At 35.6% G+C, this 16226-nt stretch overlaps 1 protein-coding gene across 1 annotated transcript in view; it reads right to left on the bottom strand.

Annotated features, from left to right (window-relative positions):
* HELLS (helicase, lymphoid specific) overlaps positions 1-16226 on the bottom strand; it is a 57665-nt gene that overhangs the window by 22369 nt on the left and 19070 nt on the right. The window contains exons 3-8 of the mRNA XM_045809932.2: positions 15939-16060; positions 11744-11866; positions 6888-6944; positions 4382-4418; positions 4232-4296; positions 1378-1419 (exon numbers count right to left, since the gene is read on the bottom strand). Of these exons, the coding sequence (XP_045665888.2) occupies positions 1378-1419; positions 4232-4296; positions 4382-4418; positions 6888-6944; positions 11744-11866; positions 15939-16060 (446 nt within the window). The remainder of the gene's footprint in view (positions 1-1377; positions 1420-4231; positions 4297-4381; positions 4419-6887; positions 6945-11743; positions 11867-15938; positions 16061-16226) is intronic.

Here is a 16226-nt window from a genome sequence, read left to right on the forward strand (position 1 = left end):
GAAATTATAATATTCATCCAATGGAATTCTACTCAGCAATAAAAGAACAAAAACTAGTAATAAACTCAATAATATAAATGAATTATCAACTCTGTTGAGTAAAAAGTTAACCAGAAATACAAGATAAAAGACTATATATTTAGATTTTATTTGTATGAACTAGCCTGTGATAAAGGTTAAAAACTGGGCAAAACCGGTCTGTGACAGAAGTCAAAAAGCTGTTGCCTCTATGTTTGGTGGTGCGGGAAATGACTGGCAAGGGCTATGAGGGACCCTTCTACCACATAAAAAGGTTCTAGATCTTGATTTGGGTGGTAGTTACACAAATGTATACATTTATCAAAATTCAGCAGAATTAATACAAGCATGGTACACATTTACTTACTGCATATTATAAAATGGTCAAAATTCCATAGTAAATCATGGGAAACTAGATTGATGCTTTATCTTTAAAAATGCAACTAAAGGGGCACCCGTGTGGCTCAGTAGGTTAAGCGTCTGCCTTCAGCTCAGGTCAGGATCCCAGGGTCCTGAGAATGAGCCCCGCCTGCTCAGTGAGGAGCCTGCTTCTCAGTCTGCCCCTTTCCCCAGCTATGCCCCTCCTGCCTGCTCATGGGAGCTCTCTCAAATAAAATCTTTTAAAAAATTAATATGCAACTATATATTGTAAAAAATATATGCTTATCTTTTTTACATTTAATATTGTTGAATTATAATTTTATCATAAACTAATCCTTATACTGAACAAAGAATAAAAATCAATGCACTGATATGTATATTTTGGTCAAAAGTATGAGGGGCAAACAGAATATCTTCCATTTTATAATTATGTCATCAATTTCCCCAAAAGCCTATTAATCTTTGATAGGTAAGTTAATTTCTATATCCCTTGGTAAACATTTTCATGTTACAACTGTTTCTGCTTCCCTAAGAAATCTTGTACTTGAAGGAACATGGATACTTAAATACTCAGGTAAAAAGGAATTTCTCAACATAAAATGGGCGTCACATGAGAAGCCTTCCCAAACAGATCCAAAGACAATATTTAATGTCAGAAACAAGATTAAGGCATTTCTCAGAGCTTCCACAAGCCATGAATATATACACATGGAATGCACATGGTTACAGGCACTTGCATTACTGCTAAACTCCCAAGGACCCATAAACTAATATCTACACATTAAGGAACATGCAATAGCATACCTTAAGTTGATATATAAGGAAGAAGCATGATAGGATAAGAAAGAAGAGAATTTTTTTTTTAAGGTTAAGAAATAGAATAACTGGTGGGAAAAAAATGTACACTGGGGATTAAAGGAACTAATAATCAGGGAAACAGATATGGCTCCTACATTTAATCTCTCATAAATCTCTTACCTCATTCTCCTTTTTTTTTTTTTTAGCCACAGACAAAATTTCCTAGAACATTGAAAAAAACAGAAATAAAGTAATAATGTATGTAGTTCATTGATTTATTTATTCAACAAGCATTTATTCTGTTCTAACTTCATGCCATGAAATGGGAATAAGGCTCTCAAGGTAATTAAAATACAGGACTCAAACTGGTGGACTTCAGGTAAAATTAAGGCTATAGTGTCTTATAAAACCTTGCATTAGTTAGCAACACTTAAAAACTGGGATATTTCCGGGGCGCCTGGGTGGCACAGCGGTTAAGCGTCTGCCTTCGGCTCAGGGCGTGATCCCGGCATTATGAGATGGAGCCCCACATCAGGCTCCTCCACTGGGAGCCTGCTTCTTCCTCTCCCACTCCCCCTGCTTGTGTTCCCTCTCTCGCTGGCTGTCTCTATCTCTGTCGAATAAATAAATAAAATCTTAAAAAAAAAAAAAATTGGGATATTTCCTCTTAAATTTTCCAGGGTTTTTTATTTTTGGTTTGTTTTTTAAACCAAAGTCTATCTGAAGAGACTTAAGTCCAAATTCACACATTACAATAATCCTCTAGTACAGGGATTGGCAAATATAGCCTGTAGACCAACTCCAGCCGGCAATCTGTTTTTGTAAATAAAGTTTAACTAGAACAAAGTTGAACGTATTTGCTTAGTTCATTTATGATTCCTCTCAGGCTACAACGGCCAAGTTCAGTGTTGAGTAGTTACCCACTAAGCTATTCAAAGCCAAAAACTATCTCATCCTTTACAGAAAAGGTTTTCTAAACCCTGCTCTATAGCCTAAGCTGTGGCTACTGCTGGTATTTAAAGATTCACTTCCAAATGTTTCATAATAAAAACTCTAGCCCACTTTAGGCCTCGTGAATAGACATGAGTTTGCAATCTTGAGTAAGAGGCAAAGACAAATAAATTAAAAATATAGAAGTGTTCTGATTTTGAAGTACCTACTAGATGCTAAAGGTATGAAGACAAGCAATACCTGAATGCCACTTGATGAGTTAGGAGAGTATTTAATGATCTGAAAAAGTTATCGGGGCATAATCATTAAAGATAAACTTTGGGTATGTTTCAAGCAGAGAACAGCATGTGCAGAGGACAAAGGGGATGAAATGGTAGATACATTCAAGAAAGCTCGAATGTATCTTAAATTTAAGATACACAGAATGACAGGACACATCAGTTAAGTGGCTGACAAAAACATACATACATGCTTACATGTGTTGTCACATGTGTATGAAAAGTATTATGTAAGTATGGATATTCATACTGTAAGGCTGAAGGGATATAGGGAACTGACAGCAGAGTTGTCTTTTAAACTAAGTAAAAATAAATACAATGACTAAGCTGAATCTTTTTGAAAAACAATTTGTGAATGAATCAAAACAAACATAACACTATCTATGAAGACTGTTAAAAATTAAACCTTGTTAAAAATTCAATCTTGTAACTAAATTCCTGACCCTGTTTACCTCTATAGCTTCATCCTTCACCACCTTTTCATTTATATACAAACTGGTAACAAATATGCTTTTTTTAAGTTTTTTGAACTTGCCAGGATCTTTCCTGCCTCCTGACATCTGTCAAAGGTTATTCTCTCTTCCTAGAATACTTCTCTACTATCTTCCCCATATCTTACTATTTCCCTATTAACTCTCCCCAACTTTTAAATGATTTTACTTTAATCCTTCAAGTCACAATTCAGATGCCACCTTCTAGATGAAAATTTTATGAACTTAGTGCCTGAGTTTAGAGTCCTTTTATAGGCTCGACAGAGCCCAATTATAACTGACTACTTACTTCTGTATTTCTCACTGGATGTTAGCTAGGGCAAAGGTAGTATCTGCTTTTCTTGATCAATTGTCTTATGCATGTAGGACAAAGTTTGCCCACACCTGATATGCTACCAACATTTGATATTAACAGCTGCATGACTGGCTGAATGTCAATATATCTAAATAATACTTAAATAATACTGTTTTTCAAATTGTGGGCTATGTTCCATGATCAATTAAATGGGTCTTGACAAGTATTTTTAAATCAAAGGAAAATATCAGAGTGCATCCCTAGAGTAAAGACAAGTATCATGTGAAATTTTGTATTTTATACTTTATGAAGATCTCAAGAGTTCGAATTTCAGGTTAAAGGAAAATATAGTAGATAATAATGTTAGAATTTTTTTTAAATGTAAGAATGTAACATATTAAATATGCCTTAGGAATATTAAAGGTTTCTTATAATTAAACATACTTTTCAATTTCTATTTTATGAGGTAATAAGTGAGAAGAAGGTAAAAACGAATCTGGTTTTTAAAATGACTATATATATGCGGGGGGGGTGCCTCGGTGGCTCAGTCAGCTGAGCCATGCCATGTTCAGGTCATGATCCCAGGGTACTGGGATTGAGCCCCACATCAGGCTTCCCGTTCAGTGGCAAGTCTGCCTCTCCCCCTCATTCTCTCTCTCTCAAGTAAATAAATAAAATCTTTAAAAAATAAATAAAATAAAAATGACCGTATGATTTCAGTTCCCTAAAGGTCCTCAACAAGGAATAAGAACAAAGTTCCGAAGATAAGGTCTTGAAGTTATGAGAAATTTCTAATAATAGTAATTTCTTTTATTTTTTTTAATAATTTCTAATTAGGCCAAGCTCACATTCCCTTAACAAACAGGAAGACGGTGCCATTTTCTTCCCTGAAATAGTCCCTTAACAGTCTAAAAAGCCAAATAAGTAACAGTGATCCACACAGCTTTACTGTGGTTCAAAATCCACAATAGGTTATACAAAACAGTAAATCTTATGTGCTCTCCCCACTTTATTTTTACCTCTTTTGACATGACCTCTGAAATATTGTAGGATTCATCTTCTCTTCCTCTCTTCTTTTTCATAACTATTAAAAAAAAACATTTTATTTTTGATAGCAATGAAAGCAAAAATATAAACATATTCTTCAAAAGTAGAGCAAGGAAGTTTACCTGGATTCTCCTCACTTGCATCAATGGAATTTTTATCCTACAAAACAAGAATTTAGGATATTATTTTTCTAAGGACTTTATGGTATCACATTAAAAGACAGTAAGTAAATGTTAAATGTTCCTTGCATTTGAGCCACATCCACAACCCTTTACTATTATTCTTACCAACATGTAACCTTTTTTCTACATTTCCCCACTAGAACTTGTTTATAACCATGTTCCTTTTTCTTAATGACTCTACTTTCCTCAATTTTTTTCCCATTTGATATATTTCCAAATTAAACACAGAAGGCATTTTTATTTTGAAATTACCATGTACATTTTCTGTAACTGCAGGCTTATGCTGAAGATATTCAATGGGTATGATATGGAAGGATTATTCATTTTCAGTAAAATTTTTAAGTTAAATACAACTGAAAGCAGAAATGAGAGCTAGAAAAGAAGATCAAGAATAGGGAGAAAATATGTATAAGAAATCAATATAACAAAGGTAAATTTTATTTTTTTTACACAAACCCCACATCACACATGGAGCTCAAACTCACAACCTGAGATCAAGAGTCGTGTTACCAACTAACTGAACCAGCCAGGTACCCCAAGAAGATAAATTTTAAAATAAAGTTAAAAAGTCAGAGGATTAAAAATATAAAATACCAAAAGGGACTGGTGAGATGGAATAGGCAGAACTTAATGGTTGGCACCTTTAGAATACAGCGGAGGGAAAAAAAAACAAACCCTGGTATAAAAAATTAGCAGGCAAAAGTAAACAACAGATTAAACCTACAGGTTAAAGAGTTGGGAGTAAATGATTAAGCAAGTAAAATTATCTTAAAAGTATATATTCTTCAAAAACCCAAAATAAGTCCCTGAAATTAACAACAGAGTCAAATATAATCAGTTTCCAGTAACTGCTTTTGTTGTAAAATTATCTACTTGTACTTAAACATCACCACTAACCACACTAAGAACCAAGTGGACTTAAAGGTACCCCTTTGGCATTTTGGTATTACCTAATAAAGTCAAGTTAGTGAGAAAGTGTAAAGTCGGAAACTCCAGCATTATTATTTACTGAATATGTGACTTTCAGCAAGTTATAGTCAATTCTCATTCTGTTCTATAACAGGAATTCTAACTACAAATACTGGATTAGTAAACACTGAATCACTGCTTCTAGGAGAAACACAATTTCATCAACTGATGAAGACAATCCCATTTTATATGTGTTGCTGTTTAAGGACATCTTACTTAATATATATGTTAACACTGAACTCAGAGCCAACAGCACTATAATCCATGCCTGAAGGAAGCTTAGCTAACACATATTTCTTTCATAAGGCACATCACAGCCTTCTTGCATTAGAAACACTAGATGGCACTTTAGCACAATATGGCCAAGGGCTATCATTTTAACAGCAAAATCAACAAAACCCACAAAAATGCAAAAATCATGACATTAAACCAACCATGAAAAGAATGTTTGTTTACACTGTAACAGCTTAAGTAAGGCAGAACACCACTTTGCTTAACCTTGGTTGCGAATGTGTGTGTTGAAGACTCAAATTTTTTGCCATTCTGCACAGCCGGATGTCTGTGAGTGACCGTGAAAACCCACGTCTTGATTCTGGAGTTACAAATAAATGTTAGCAAGTAGGCTAACAAGCAAATATGGAATCTATGAATAATGAGGATGGATCACACTTTATCTCTTCGCATCAGCTTCTTTATATGTAAAATGGGGACAAGAACATTACCTCTACCTAAGAGATGTTTTGAAATTAAAAAAAAAAAAAAAAAAAAGTAGAGGAACCTGGCTAGCTCAGTCAGTGGAACATGTGACTCTTGATTTCAGGGTCTTGAGTTCCAGCCCCACACTGGGTGCAGAGCTTACTTAAAAAAATAAAAAATAAATGTAAAGCTTAGAATACATGACATACAGTAAGTACTCTAAATGTTGCCCCTCTTTTCACTAGTACAACTGTTCTTTATACAATTCCCAACACCATGGCATTAAACAGCCTCATGTTAAAACAAATTTACCCCAAAAGATCACAACTAAACTTCACGCTACCCCTAAATGAATGCTCTATTATCTGAAATGTTATTAGCAGATATACTTAATCTGCTCCATTTTGGCTCCACTACTGCAGCTATGCATAAGATACAAATTTAAATTATTACGGGTCCATGCTGACATGATGAGGTTGCAGGCATCAAGGGGAAAAAATAATCATTATGAGCACCAAAAGAGCTGGCCACTTTCATAAGAATGAAAGTTTGCCATTATGAAAAATAGAGTAAGAAACTGAAAGGGTTATACTTTAGGATTTCTTCCATATCTAAAAATACCAAGAAACAGATTTTACATGTTTCTATGCAGCTTATAACAAAGATAGGTTTTCAGAGAAAGGTGGTTAAAATTAAGTAGACGATCTATAAAATTAAGTACAGAAGAATTTCCTCAATATTTAAGGTAACATACAGGATTTTCTAGCTTACTATATATTACCTTAGTAACCTTTAAAGATTCCTTTTTTCTCTCCAATTTCTCTTTCTTCTTCTGTTCCTGTAAGATAATTTTTTCTTAGTGTCACAAGTGGAAAATGCAAAGTATAAAAACACACATCTCAAATAACAAGTGCACAATGAAGAACTATATAAAGATTTAAAAACAAGGGCGAACTTGAACTTCAAGCCTTTATGGAGCAACAGGGAACAGACTTACCCTCCTGCCTTAAGCAACTGATATCCAGATAAATATATTAAACAGTAGTTTTCAGACAATATGCAGCAAAGGAGAGTGAACAGTGACAAAGGGAAACAAATGAGACGATTCTTGATTGTGTAGTTTACTGCCTGAAGGCAATTTCCAAGTTCAAATAATGGAGGGAGAATCTTAACAGCTCAACAGCCTCCCTGGGTTGAAGAGACAAGAGTATAAAACTTAAGAGCAGCTAGCATACCCAGGGTCAGGTACACAAAGAAAGCTCTCATGATACACAGTCGAGACTTCAGGCTGAGAACTGATCGGTGACATGAGTGTAAAAAAGCCAAGGCCACTAGAAAATAGTAAGTGGCATAACCCCTGTGCTTACAGCGGATCAGGAACAGTTTGTACGCATCAGGCAAAGTGACAAAAAGAGTGCTCAGAAGAGGGGCCGAGTTACTACAAGACTAAAAGCTGTTCCATATGCACCCTAACAAAGCTTTAAAAGACATAAAAAGGAATTCAAACCATTCCCTAAAGGTGGTTAAAAGATATATGCCTTGGGCATCTGGGTAGCTCAGTCAGTTAAGTGCTTGCCTTTGGCTCAGGTCAAGATCCCAGGGTCCTGGGATCGAGCCCCACATCGGGCTCCCTGCTCAGTGGGGAGTCTGCTTCTCCCTCCCCCTCCGCTCCTCCTCTCTGCTTATGTGCCCTGTCAAATAAATAATAAAATCTTAAAAATATATATATGCCTTATAATAATAACTCATTAAGTGTATTTGTTTTACTTTCCTATATCTGTGTTTCATATTACCATACAAAGGTTTATCAACATGGGAAAAAATATTAGCAAAAGCAAAATCTTGATTGATAATTGTGAAATGTGAATGATGGGGACACAGGGCATTGCCGGAGCCTTGAAATTTGCACAAGTTTTTAAATCTTCATATGTTCTAGTGGGCAATAAATAAATGATATAGTATCTTATAGGAAGTACAATGGGAAGAACAGAACAAGGTAAAGGGGGTCAGGAGTGTGAGGGTGGAAAAGGTGTTAGATAGCAATTTCATTTAAGGTTGTTAGGGCAGGCTTCATCAGGAAAACATTTAAGCCAGGGCTTGAAGGTGATGAAGTAAGCTATGCAGATATCTCCGAGAAGATGGTCCCAAGTACAGAACAGCCAGTGCAAAGGCCCAAAGGCAGAAAACACACCTGAAATGAAGTCTTGAAAGGTGATAGGGTTGAAGGAGACAGCTAGACTGCTTATAGTCTTGTGGACCATCAATCAGACTTTGAGTTTGTCGGGGCACCTGTGTGACTCAGTTGGTTAAGCATCTGCCTTTGGCTCAGGTCTCGATGCTGGGATAGAGTCCCACATAGGTCCCTGCTCATCAGGGAGCCTAATTCTCCCTTCTCCCTCTTCCCCTCCCCTTCCCCCTTGTGCTCTCTCTCAAATAAGTAAAATATTAAAAGATTTTGGTTTTGTCACAATCAATGAAAACAGTGAAACATCATAGGGTTGGGGACACCTGGGCAGGAGAAAGGAAGCACTGAAGAAAAATAAATTCTTTATTCAATAAAAATATCTTTCAAAAACAAAAGCAAATTAAAACTTTTCTGGAAATATAAAAGCTAAAAGAATATATCACCAAAAGAAAATGCAAATGAATCTATAATAACGGAAAGCAGATCAGTAACTATTTGGTGAGGAAGACAGGAAGTAAAGGATGAGAGAAAATTTAAAAAGTGGCAGGAATTCAGTCATAAAAAAGAACGGAACCTTGCCATTTGTTGTTTTTTTTTTTTTAATTATTTTGTTTTTTGTTGTTTTTTTTTTTTACTTTTATTTTTTTTATTTATTTATTTTTTTTAATGATTTTTTATTATATTATGTTAGTCACCGTACAGTACATCCCCGGTTTCCGATGTAAGGCTCGATGATTCATTAGTTGTGTATAACACCCAGTGCACCATGCAATACGTGCCCTCCTTACTACCCATCACCGGTCTATCCCATTCCCCCACCCCCCTCCCCTCTGAAGTCCTCAGTTTGTTTCTCATAGTCCATAGTCTCTCATGTTTCATTCCCCCTTCTGATTACCTCCCCTTTCTTTATCCCTTTCTTCCCCTACCGATCATCCTAGTTCTTATGTTCCATAGATGAGAGAAATCATATGATAGTTGTCTTTCTCTGCTTGACTTATTTCACTTAGCATTATCTCCTCCAGTGCTGTCCATGTTGTAGCAAATGTTGAGAACTCGTTCTTTCTGACAGCTGAGTAATATTCCATCGTATATATGGACCACAACTTCTTAATCCAGTCATCTGTTGAAGGGCATCTCGGCTCCTTCCACGATTTAGCTATTGTGGACAGTGCTGCTATGAACATTGGGGTGCATATGGCCCTTCTCTTCACTACGTCTGTATCTTTGGGGTAAATACCCAGTAGTGCAATGGCTGGGTCAAAGGGTAGCTCAATTTTTAACTTTTTAAGGGACCTCCACACTGCTTTCCAGAGTGGCTGTACCAACTTGCATTCCCACCAACAATGTAGGAGGGATCCCCTTTCTCCACATCCTCTCCAACAATTGTTGTTTCTTGCCTTGTCTATTTTTGCCATTCTAACTGGCATAAGGTGGTATCTCAGTGTGGTTTTGATTTGAATTTCCTTGATGGCTAATGATTTTGAACATTTTTTCATGTGTCTGTTAGCCATTTGTATGTCTTCATTGGAAAAGTGTCTGTTCATATCTTCTGCCCATTTTTTTATTTATTTGTTTCTCGTGTATTGAGTTTGAGAAGTTCTTTGTAGATCTTGGATACCAGTCCTTTATCTGTAGTGTCATTTGCAAATATATTCTCCCATTCCGTGGGCTGCCTCTTAGTTTTTCCGACTGTTTCCTTGGATGTGCAGAAATTTTAATCTTGATGAAGTCCCATAAGTTCATTTTATCTTTTGTTTCTCTTGCCTTTGGGGATGTGTCATGAAAAAGGTTGCTTTGGCCGATGTCGTAGAGGTTGTTGCCTATGTTCTCCTCTAGAATTTTGATGGATTCCTGTCTCATATCGAGGTCTTTCATCCATTTGGAGTTTATTTTTGTGTATGGTGTGAGATAGTGGTCAGAACCTTGCCATTTGAAACAATATGACTGGACCTTGTGGGCATTATGCTAACTAATGAGTCAGAGTTAGAAAGACAAATACCATATAATCTAACTTGTGCAATCTTAAAACAAAACAAAACACCCCAAGCTCATAGATACAGCAAAAAGACTGATAATTGGTGGTGGTGGGAATGAATGACAGGTCAAAAGGTACAAATATCCGTTTATAAAATAAGTAAGTCAGGGGTATGTACTATACAGCACGGTGACTATAGTTAGCAATACTCTATTGCATATTTAAATGTTGCTGAGAGTAAAGCTTAAAATTTTTTAAGAAAAATTAAAAAAAATTTTTTAAAGATTTTATTTATTTACTTGACAGAGAGCAAGAAAGCACAGGCAGGGGGAACAGGGGAACAGCAGAGGGAGAGGGAGAAGCAGACTCCCTGCTGAGCAGAGAACCCGAAGAGGGGGGCTCGATCCCAGGACGCTGAGATCACGACCTGAGCCAAAGGCAGATGCTTAACCATCTGGGCCACCAAGGCGCCCCCAAAATTTTTAACTATGTATAGTAATAGATGTTAACTAGACTTAACTGTGGTGATTATTTCACAATTACACAAATATTGAATCATAACCTGAAACTAATGTTTTATGTCAATTACAGCTCAATTTAAAAAAAAGGGAGGACAATCTTTTAAGTTGATGGTTATGTTCATTATCTTAATTGTGGTGGCTTCATGGGTGTATACATATCAAAACATGTAAAATTGTACACTACATACATGTGTTTTGTACATCAATTATATCTCAATAAAGCAATTTCAAAAAAAGACTAAGCAACATAAAGTTCACAATTTCCAGCATCCAAAAACTATCTAGACAGGATAAAAATCAGAAAAATAAACAGGGATATTCATACAGTGGAATGCTTCTCAAGAATAAAGAGAACGGCCTACTGAATAAACACAAGTGAATCTCAATATGCTGAGCTAAAGAGGCAAGAACAATAAAATGCTTACCACATGGTTCCACTTAGAAAAAGCAATAACAATCTAATGTGACAGAAAACAGAAATCAGTGGTCTGGGGGCCAGGCATGGGGATCATTGAGACAAGAAAACTTCTTGGGGTAATGGAAATGCTCTTCATCTTCATTGTGCTGGTGGTTACAAAGGTCTATACACTGGTCAAAACTCATCACAGTAAACTTAAAATGTGTGCAGCTTACTGCATGTGACTTATATCTCAATAAAGTGATTTTTTTTTTTTTAAACTTAAGCTACTGGGGCACCTGGGGGGCTCAGTCGTTAGCATCTGCCTTCAACTCAGGTCATGATCCCAGAATCCTGGGATGGAGCCCCACATCGGGCTTCCTGCTCAGTGGAGAGCCTGCTTCTCCCTCTCCCTCTCCCTCTGCTGCTCCCCCTGCTTGTGCCCTCACTTGTGCGCGCGCTCTCTCTCTCTCTCTCTGTCTCTGTCAAATAAATAAATAAATAAAATCTTTAAAAAAAAAATTTACGCTACTCGTTATAATCAATTACATGCACATACCTCTAGTTGTTGCTGTTCCATTTTAGTCAATAAAAATTTGGAGTAGATATTGCTTTTTTCAAGCAAATGTTGAAGTCTACGGTACCGAATGTCCACGGACTCTCTATCCCAAGACATGCGAGCCTATCCAAAAAGAAAATTTCCATCATTAAGTTTTTTGACATATGTGATGTTTTACAAAAGATGTAAAAAAAATGGCTACATAAATGCTCTTTGAGTTTAATATATTTCTAGTAATTAATGGCAGAAAACTGATTTTTTCTTGTACTAACTTTACTAACAATGGTTTATTTTCCAAACCCAGAACTAGAACATATGGCTGAAAAATAGGATTCCTGGGTTCAACAAGCCATGTGGTATGATGCAGCTTGGATACCAAACTATTGAAATTTCAGACACTGGACATGTTTACTGGCATCCACTGAACTGAGGGTCCATTTTTGAAATACATAAAATTAACATTAGAAAGTAATTTAATTCAAGTAGATTTAAGTTTTTAAACAATCAAAAAATTCAGAAAATTTTTACACACCAGTTTTACTTGAAAGAGCATTAGAATTAAAAAATAATTTAATTGGCTAGGAACTAGAACAACTATTCTTAGAATTATAAAACTATATTGTCCAAATGCCTGGCTGGCTCAGTCGATAGACCATGCAACACTTGATCTCAGGGTTATGGTTATGAGTTCGAGCCCCACCTGGGCCTAGAGATCACTTCAGAAAACAAAAAACAAAACAAAAACTACACTGTCATTTTAGAAAAATTAAATATTTAAAAAACACCCATAAAACAATCCTATCCATGCAGATAAACTCTGTTGACATCTTAGAAAACTGTTTTCAGTTCTTTCAGTACAGCATTTCTTTTACCGTTACCAATATGTTACTGTGATTACAAAAGTCAATGAATGAAATAGATATTATAAACTGAAAGATGAAATTGCTTAGAGTGTGAAAAAACAATTTTTTTGGTAAAGATTTTATTTTTAAGTAATTTTCAAACCCAACACGGGGCTCGAACTCACAAACCTGAGATCAAGAGTCACATGTTCCACCAACTGAGTCAGCCATGTGCCCCTGAAAAAATCCTAACTTCTAAAATTTGTTTTAAATTTTAGTTAAAATATTCTGGGCTTAATTTAGATATATCTGCTTCCTTAAATCCTGTTCAGGATAATTTTTTTTCAAGTAATTAAAGATTAAAGATAATATGTTATACTAATTTGTAGGTAATATAATTAGGAAACTAAATCAATTATTAACCTTTAATACCAACCTTCTGTATTTCAAAATAATTTTGTAGTAAGCCTTACCTACCATTACTGTTTCTTAACAATTTTGTTATATTAAGGTAAACTGTAGCTCTGTGGAAAGCACTGAGTGCCTAGCAAGGAGAATCTTTTGATAACTAGAGTTAAAGAGTATGCCAATGGATACCAAGGCATAAATTCCCCACTTTCTACCTCATTATCTCTCCCACCATCAACACCAGATTTGGGAGTGGGGGTGGAGTTACCCTTCACACTACACAGTATGAACTATTTTCCTTTTACCTAACACTTATCGCAACCTTACCTTTCCCCTCCCCCACTATATACACATTAATGCTACTCAAGTCTTCTAGACTAACAATGACTCCTTTCAAAAGGAAATGCAGGTGAAAAACCAAAGAAAATAACTGTAGCAAATCAATATCAAAGCCATTCTCTACTCTTTACAAACCTTACACTCTCCTGAAGCAAAGTAAATGCTTCTCATTAAGAATCTTAAGCAAGCTCTTAAGAACTTCTAAATGTATGCCCATAAATACTGTATTCTCCCAAAAGAAAAGGAATCTTTATTTTTGCAGAGTGAATTTTTTGGCCTCTAAAGACCTGTAGGGAGAGACTAATTCTTCGAATTTTCCCCATGGAATAACTTATAAGTGAAAAGTGCAAAAATTAATCAAATTCTTTCAATAACTATACACAAAAAAGCAAAATAATAATGACAGACCATAATACCACCAGCTTTTTGGCAAATCACACCCTGGTTTAGTGTAAGAACCGAAGAGAGCTATAAAATTTATTCATGGAAGGACTGAAAATGAATTAAAAATTGCTATTTTAAGTTCTATGATGAATAACGGCTAAAGAAAAGCTAGCTTTACCATACCTATCCCTCAACAATAATTCCAAAAAATTTTTGGACTGATTGCAAAACGTTTGTTCAAAAGCTTAAATATTTCACTTGAAGTATAAGTCATTTTGATTCCTAGTTTAATCAGCAAATACTTATGGTACTATAAATTTTGAGAGATCTTTCTAAAATGCGGAAATGGGGACACCTGGCTGGCTTAGTCGGTGGAACACGTGACTCTTGATCTCAGGGTTGTAAGTTCGAGCCCCACGTTGAGTGTAAAGATTACTTAAAAATAAAATTTTTTAAAAGAAAAAAATGTGACAATGTTTCATTTCTTGAGTTAATGCATTCTGGAAATGTATTCTTATTGTACCTCATAATCTTTCTTCAAACAGTACTTTCTTACCCAACAATCTTCATGAGTCACAAAACTGAAGATATACTACACAAAATGAAGGCTTTATCATTCTTACAAGCTCTGAAGTTGATTCAATTCTGGACACTTACCCCAGGACTCATCCTTTATAATTATCATCTGGTTACATGGCTAGTGAGTACATTTATTTTATTTAAATAATCTTATATATGCTATGTATTATATTATAAAATATTCTTTTTCCACAATTTAAAATTCAATAAACAAAATACTGATTGCCTATCTGCTAGGTGCACAGCCAACAAAAACAAAACAGTAAGTGATGTCCTCTCAGTAAACAAAATGATAATCAAGTAATTAATGATAATACTGTGAAATAAAGTACTACGAAAATTTATACAATGAGGAAAGGTAAAAGGTGCTTCATGGTCGACTTCCCAATTCTACTAAAATTTCTTAACATTACCGTAACTGATCATGGTCAACTATGGATGATGAATAATTACAAAACTAGTATTACTGGAGTGAAAGTACAGCATGTGTTTAGAAAGTGTGAATTCCGGAATCACATACAGTCTTGGCTCTATCACTTAAAACTGTGGAACTCCCCCCTCCCACACATTCTCTACATGCCTCAGTTTTCTCATCTATAAAATGAAAACAGAACCTACTTCACAGAATGCTTTAATATAAATAACAGTTTATACTAGTAATTAAACTAGTAAGTTTAATAGTTATAATGAAAAGCACTATGTACTTTATAGTCTAGTTGAGGATCTAATTAGTAAATACATGTACAACATTTACAACAGTGTTCATGAGGTGTTAAAAATGCTAGCAAAAAGAATCATTTCTGTTGACATAAAATAGCAGGGAGCCGACTGATTCATTAATTGTCTCTGAGGTGCATTATTTCCCAATTTAAGTAGTTTTGTAATTGCATGGAGTTAATTAATTATTAATGTATATTTCCTTAGGTATAGAGTTAAGGACAAGTACGCTTTAGACAGCCAGAGTTCAAATTCAAGTTCACTGGTGTGTGACCCCCAACTGCCCCTGTTTATTCATATGTAAATGGAAAGATCCCAAAAGTACCTACAGCATCACAATATTGGGAGTGCTAAATAAATTATTACAAGAAAATCACTTAGTAGGCAGCACATAAGTGCTAGTGGCTATCACTCCTTGCACACGCAATGATGAAGCAGCACTACCATTTATTAATGGTAGTGAAATACACTTAAGAACTGAATTTTCAAGTGGTTAAAAACGCTTTCAGTAATCTACAAAATATATTCTCTGTAAAAGAAAACCACTCATCACCGAAGAAGTACACCCCATTTTTATCTAAACAATCTTACCTAGCACTAGTCCAAGAAACCAAAAGGAAAACAGAAAGAAAGTTTATCACTTAGGTGGTTAATGGCACTAAAACACCTAAGAAATTCACTACCGATTTTGGAAAAATCTAGCTAAAGAAGCAACTTGAAATGGGCTCAGACCAAAACTACATCTCACAGAAGCGTCATTCAAAGCACGAGCAAAGGTGTCTCAAAGATAGCGTGAGTAAACATAAAAATAGACAAAAAACAAAGCCCGTTAAAAGATAATGAAAAAAACGGACCGAAGAACAAACCAAACCTCCGAGGAAGCTTACTACCGGCTTCAACGAGGATGAACTTGATTCCTAAATTACCTTTTCGATCATCTTCCGCTCCCTCTCAAGTCCAGCAGCCTCAAGCTGCTCTTCCTCCTCCAGCATGGCTTGGGTAATCACGGCAGACTCCGGTTGTTCAACCATATCTGGAGTCAGGGACCCTAAGAGAGGAGTAAGTATTTAAAACTGCAGTTAAAAGAAAAATTACCAGTTACTCAACTCCCACATTAAACAATCTCCCCGGATGCAGTTGAGGTAAAAGCTGAGAACCACGGGGACGCGAGCATCAGCCCTCTGAAGATATGTCAACAAGTGGCCAAGACCCCA

The sequence above is a fragment of the Ursus americanus genome, chromosome 6, assembly GCF_024610735.1.
Source record: "Ursus americanus isolate L20-20 chromosome 6, mUrsAme1.1.p, whole genome shotgun sequence".
Taxonomy (NCBI): domain Eukaryota; kingdom Metazoa; phylum Chordata; class Mammalia; order Carnivora; family Ursidae; genus Ursus; species Ursus americanus.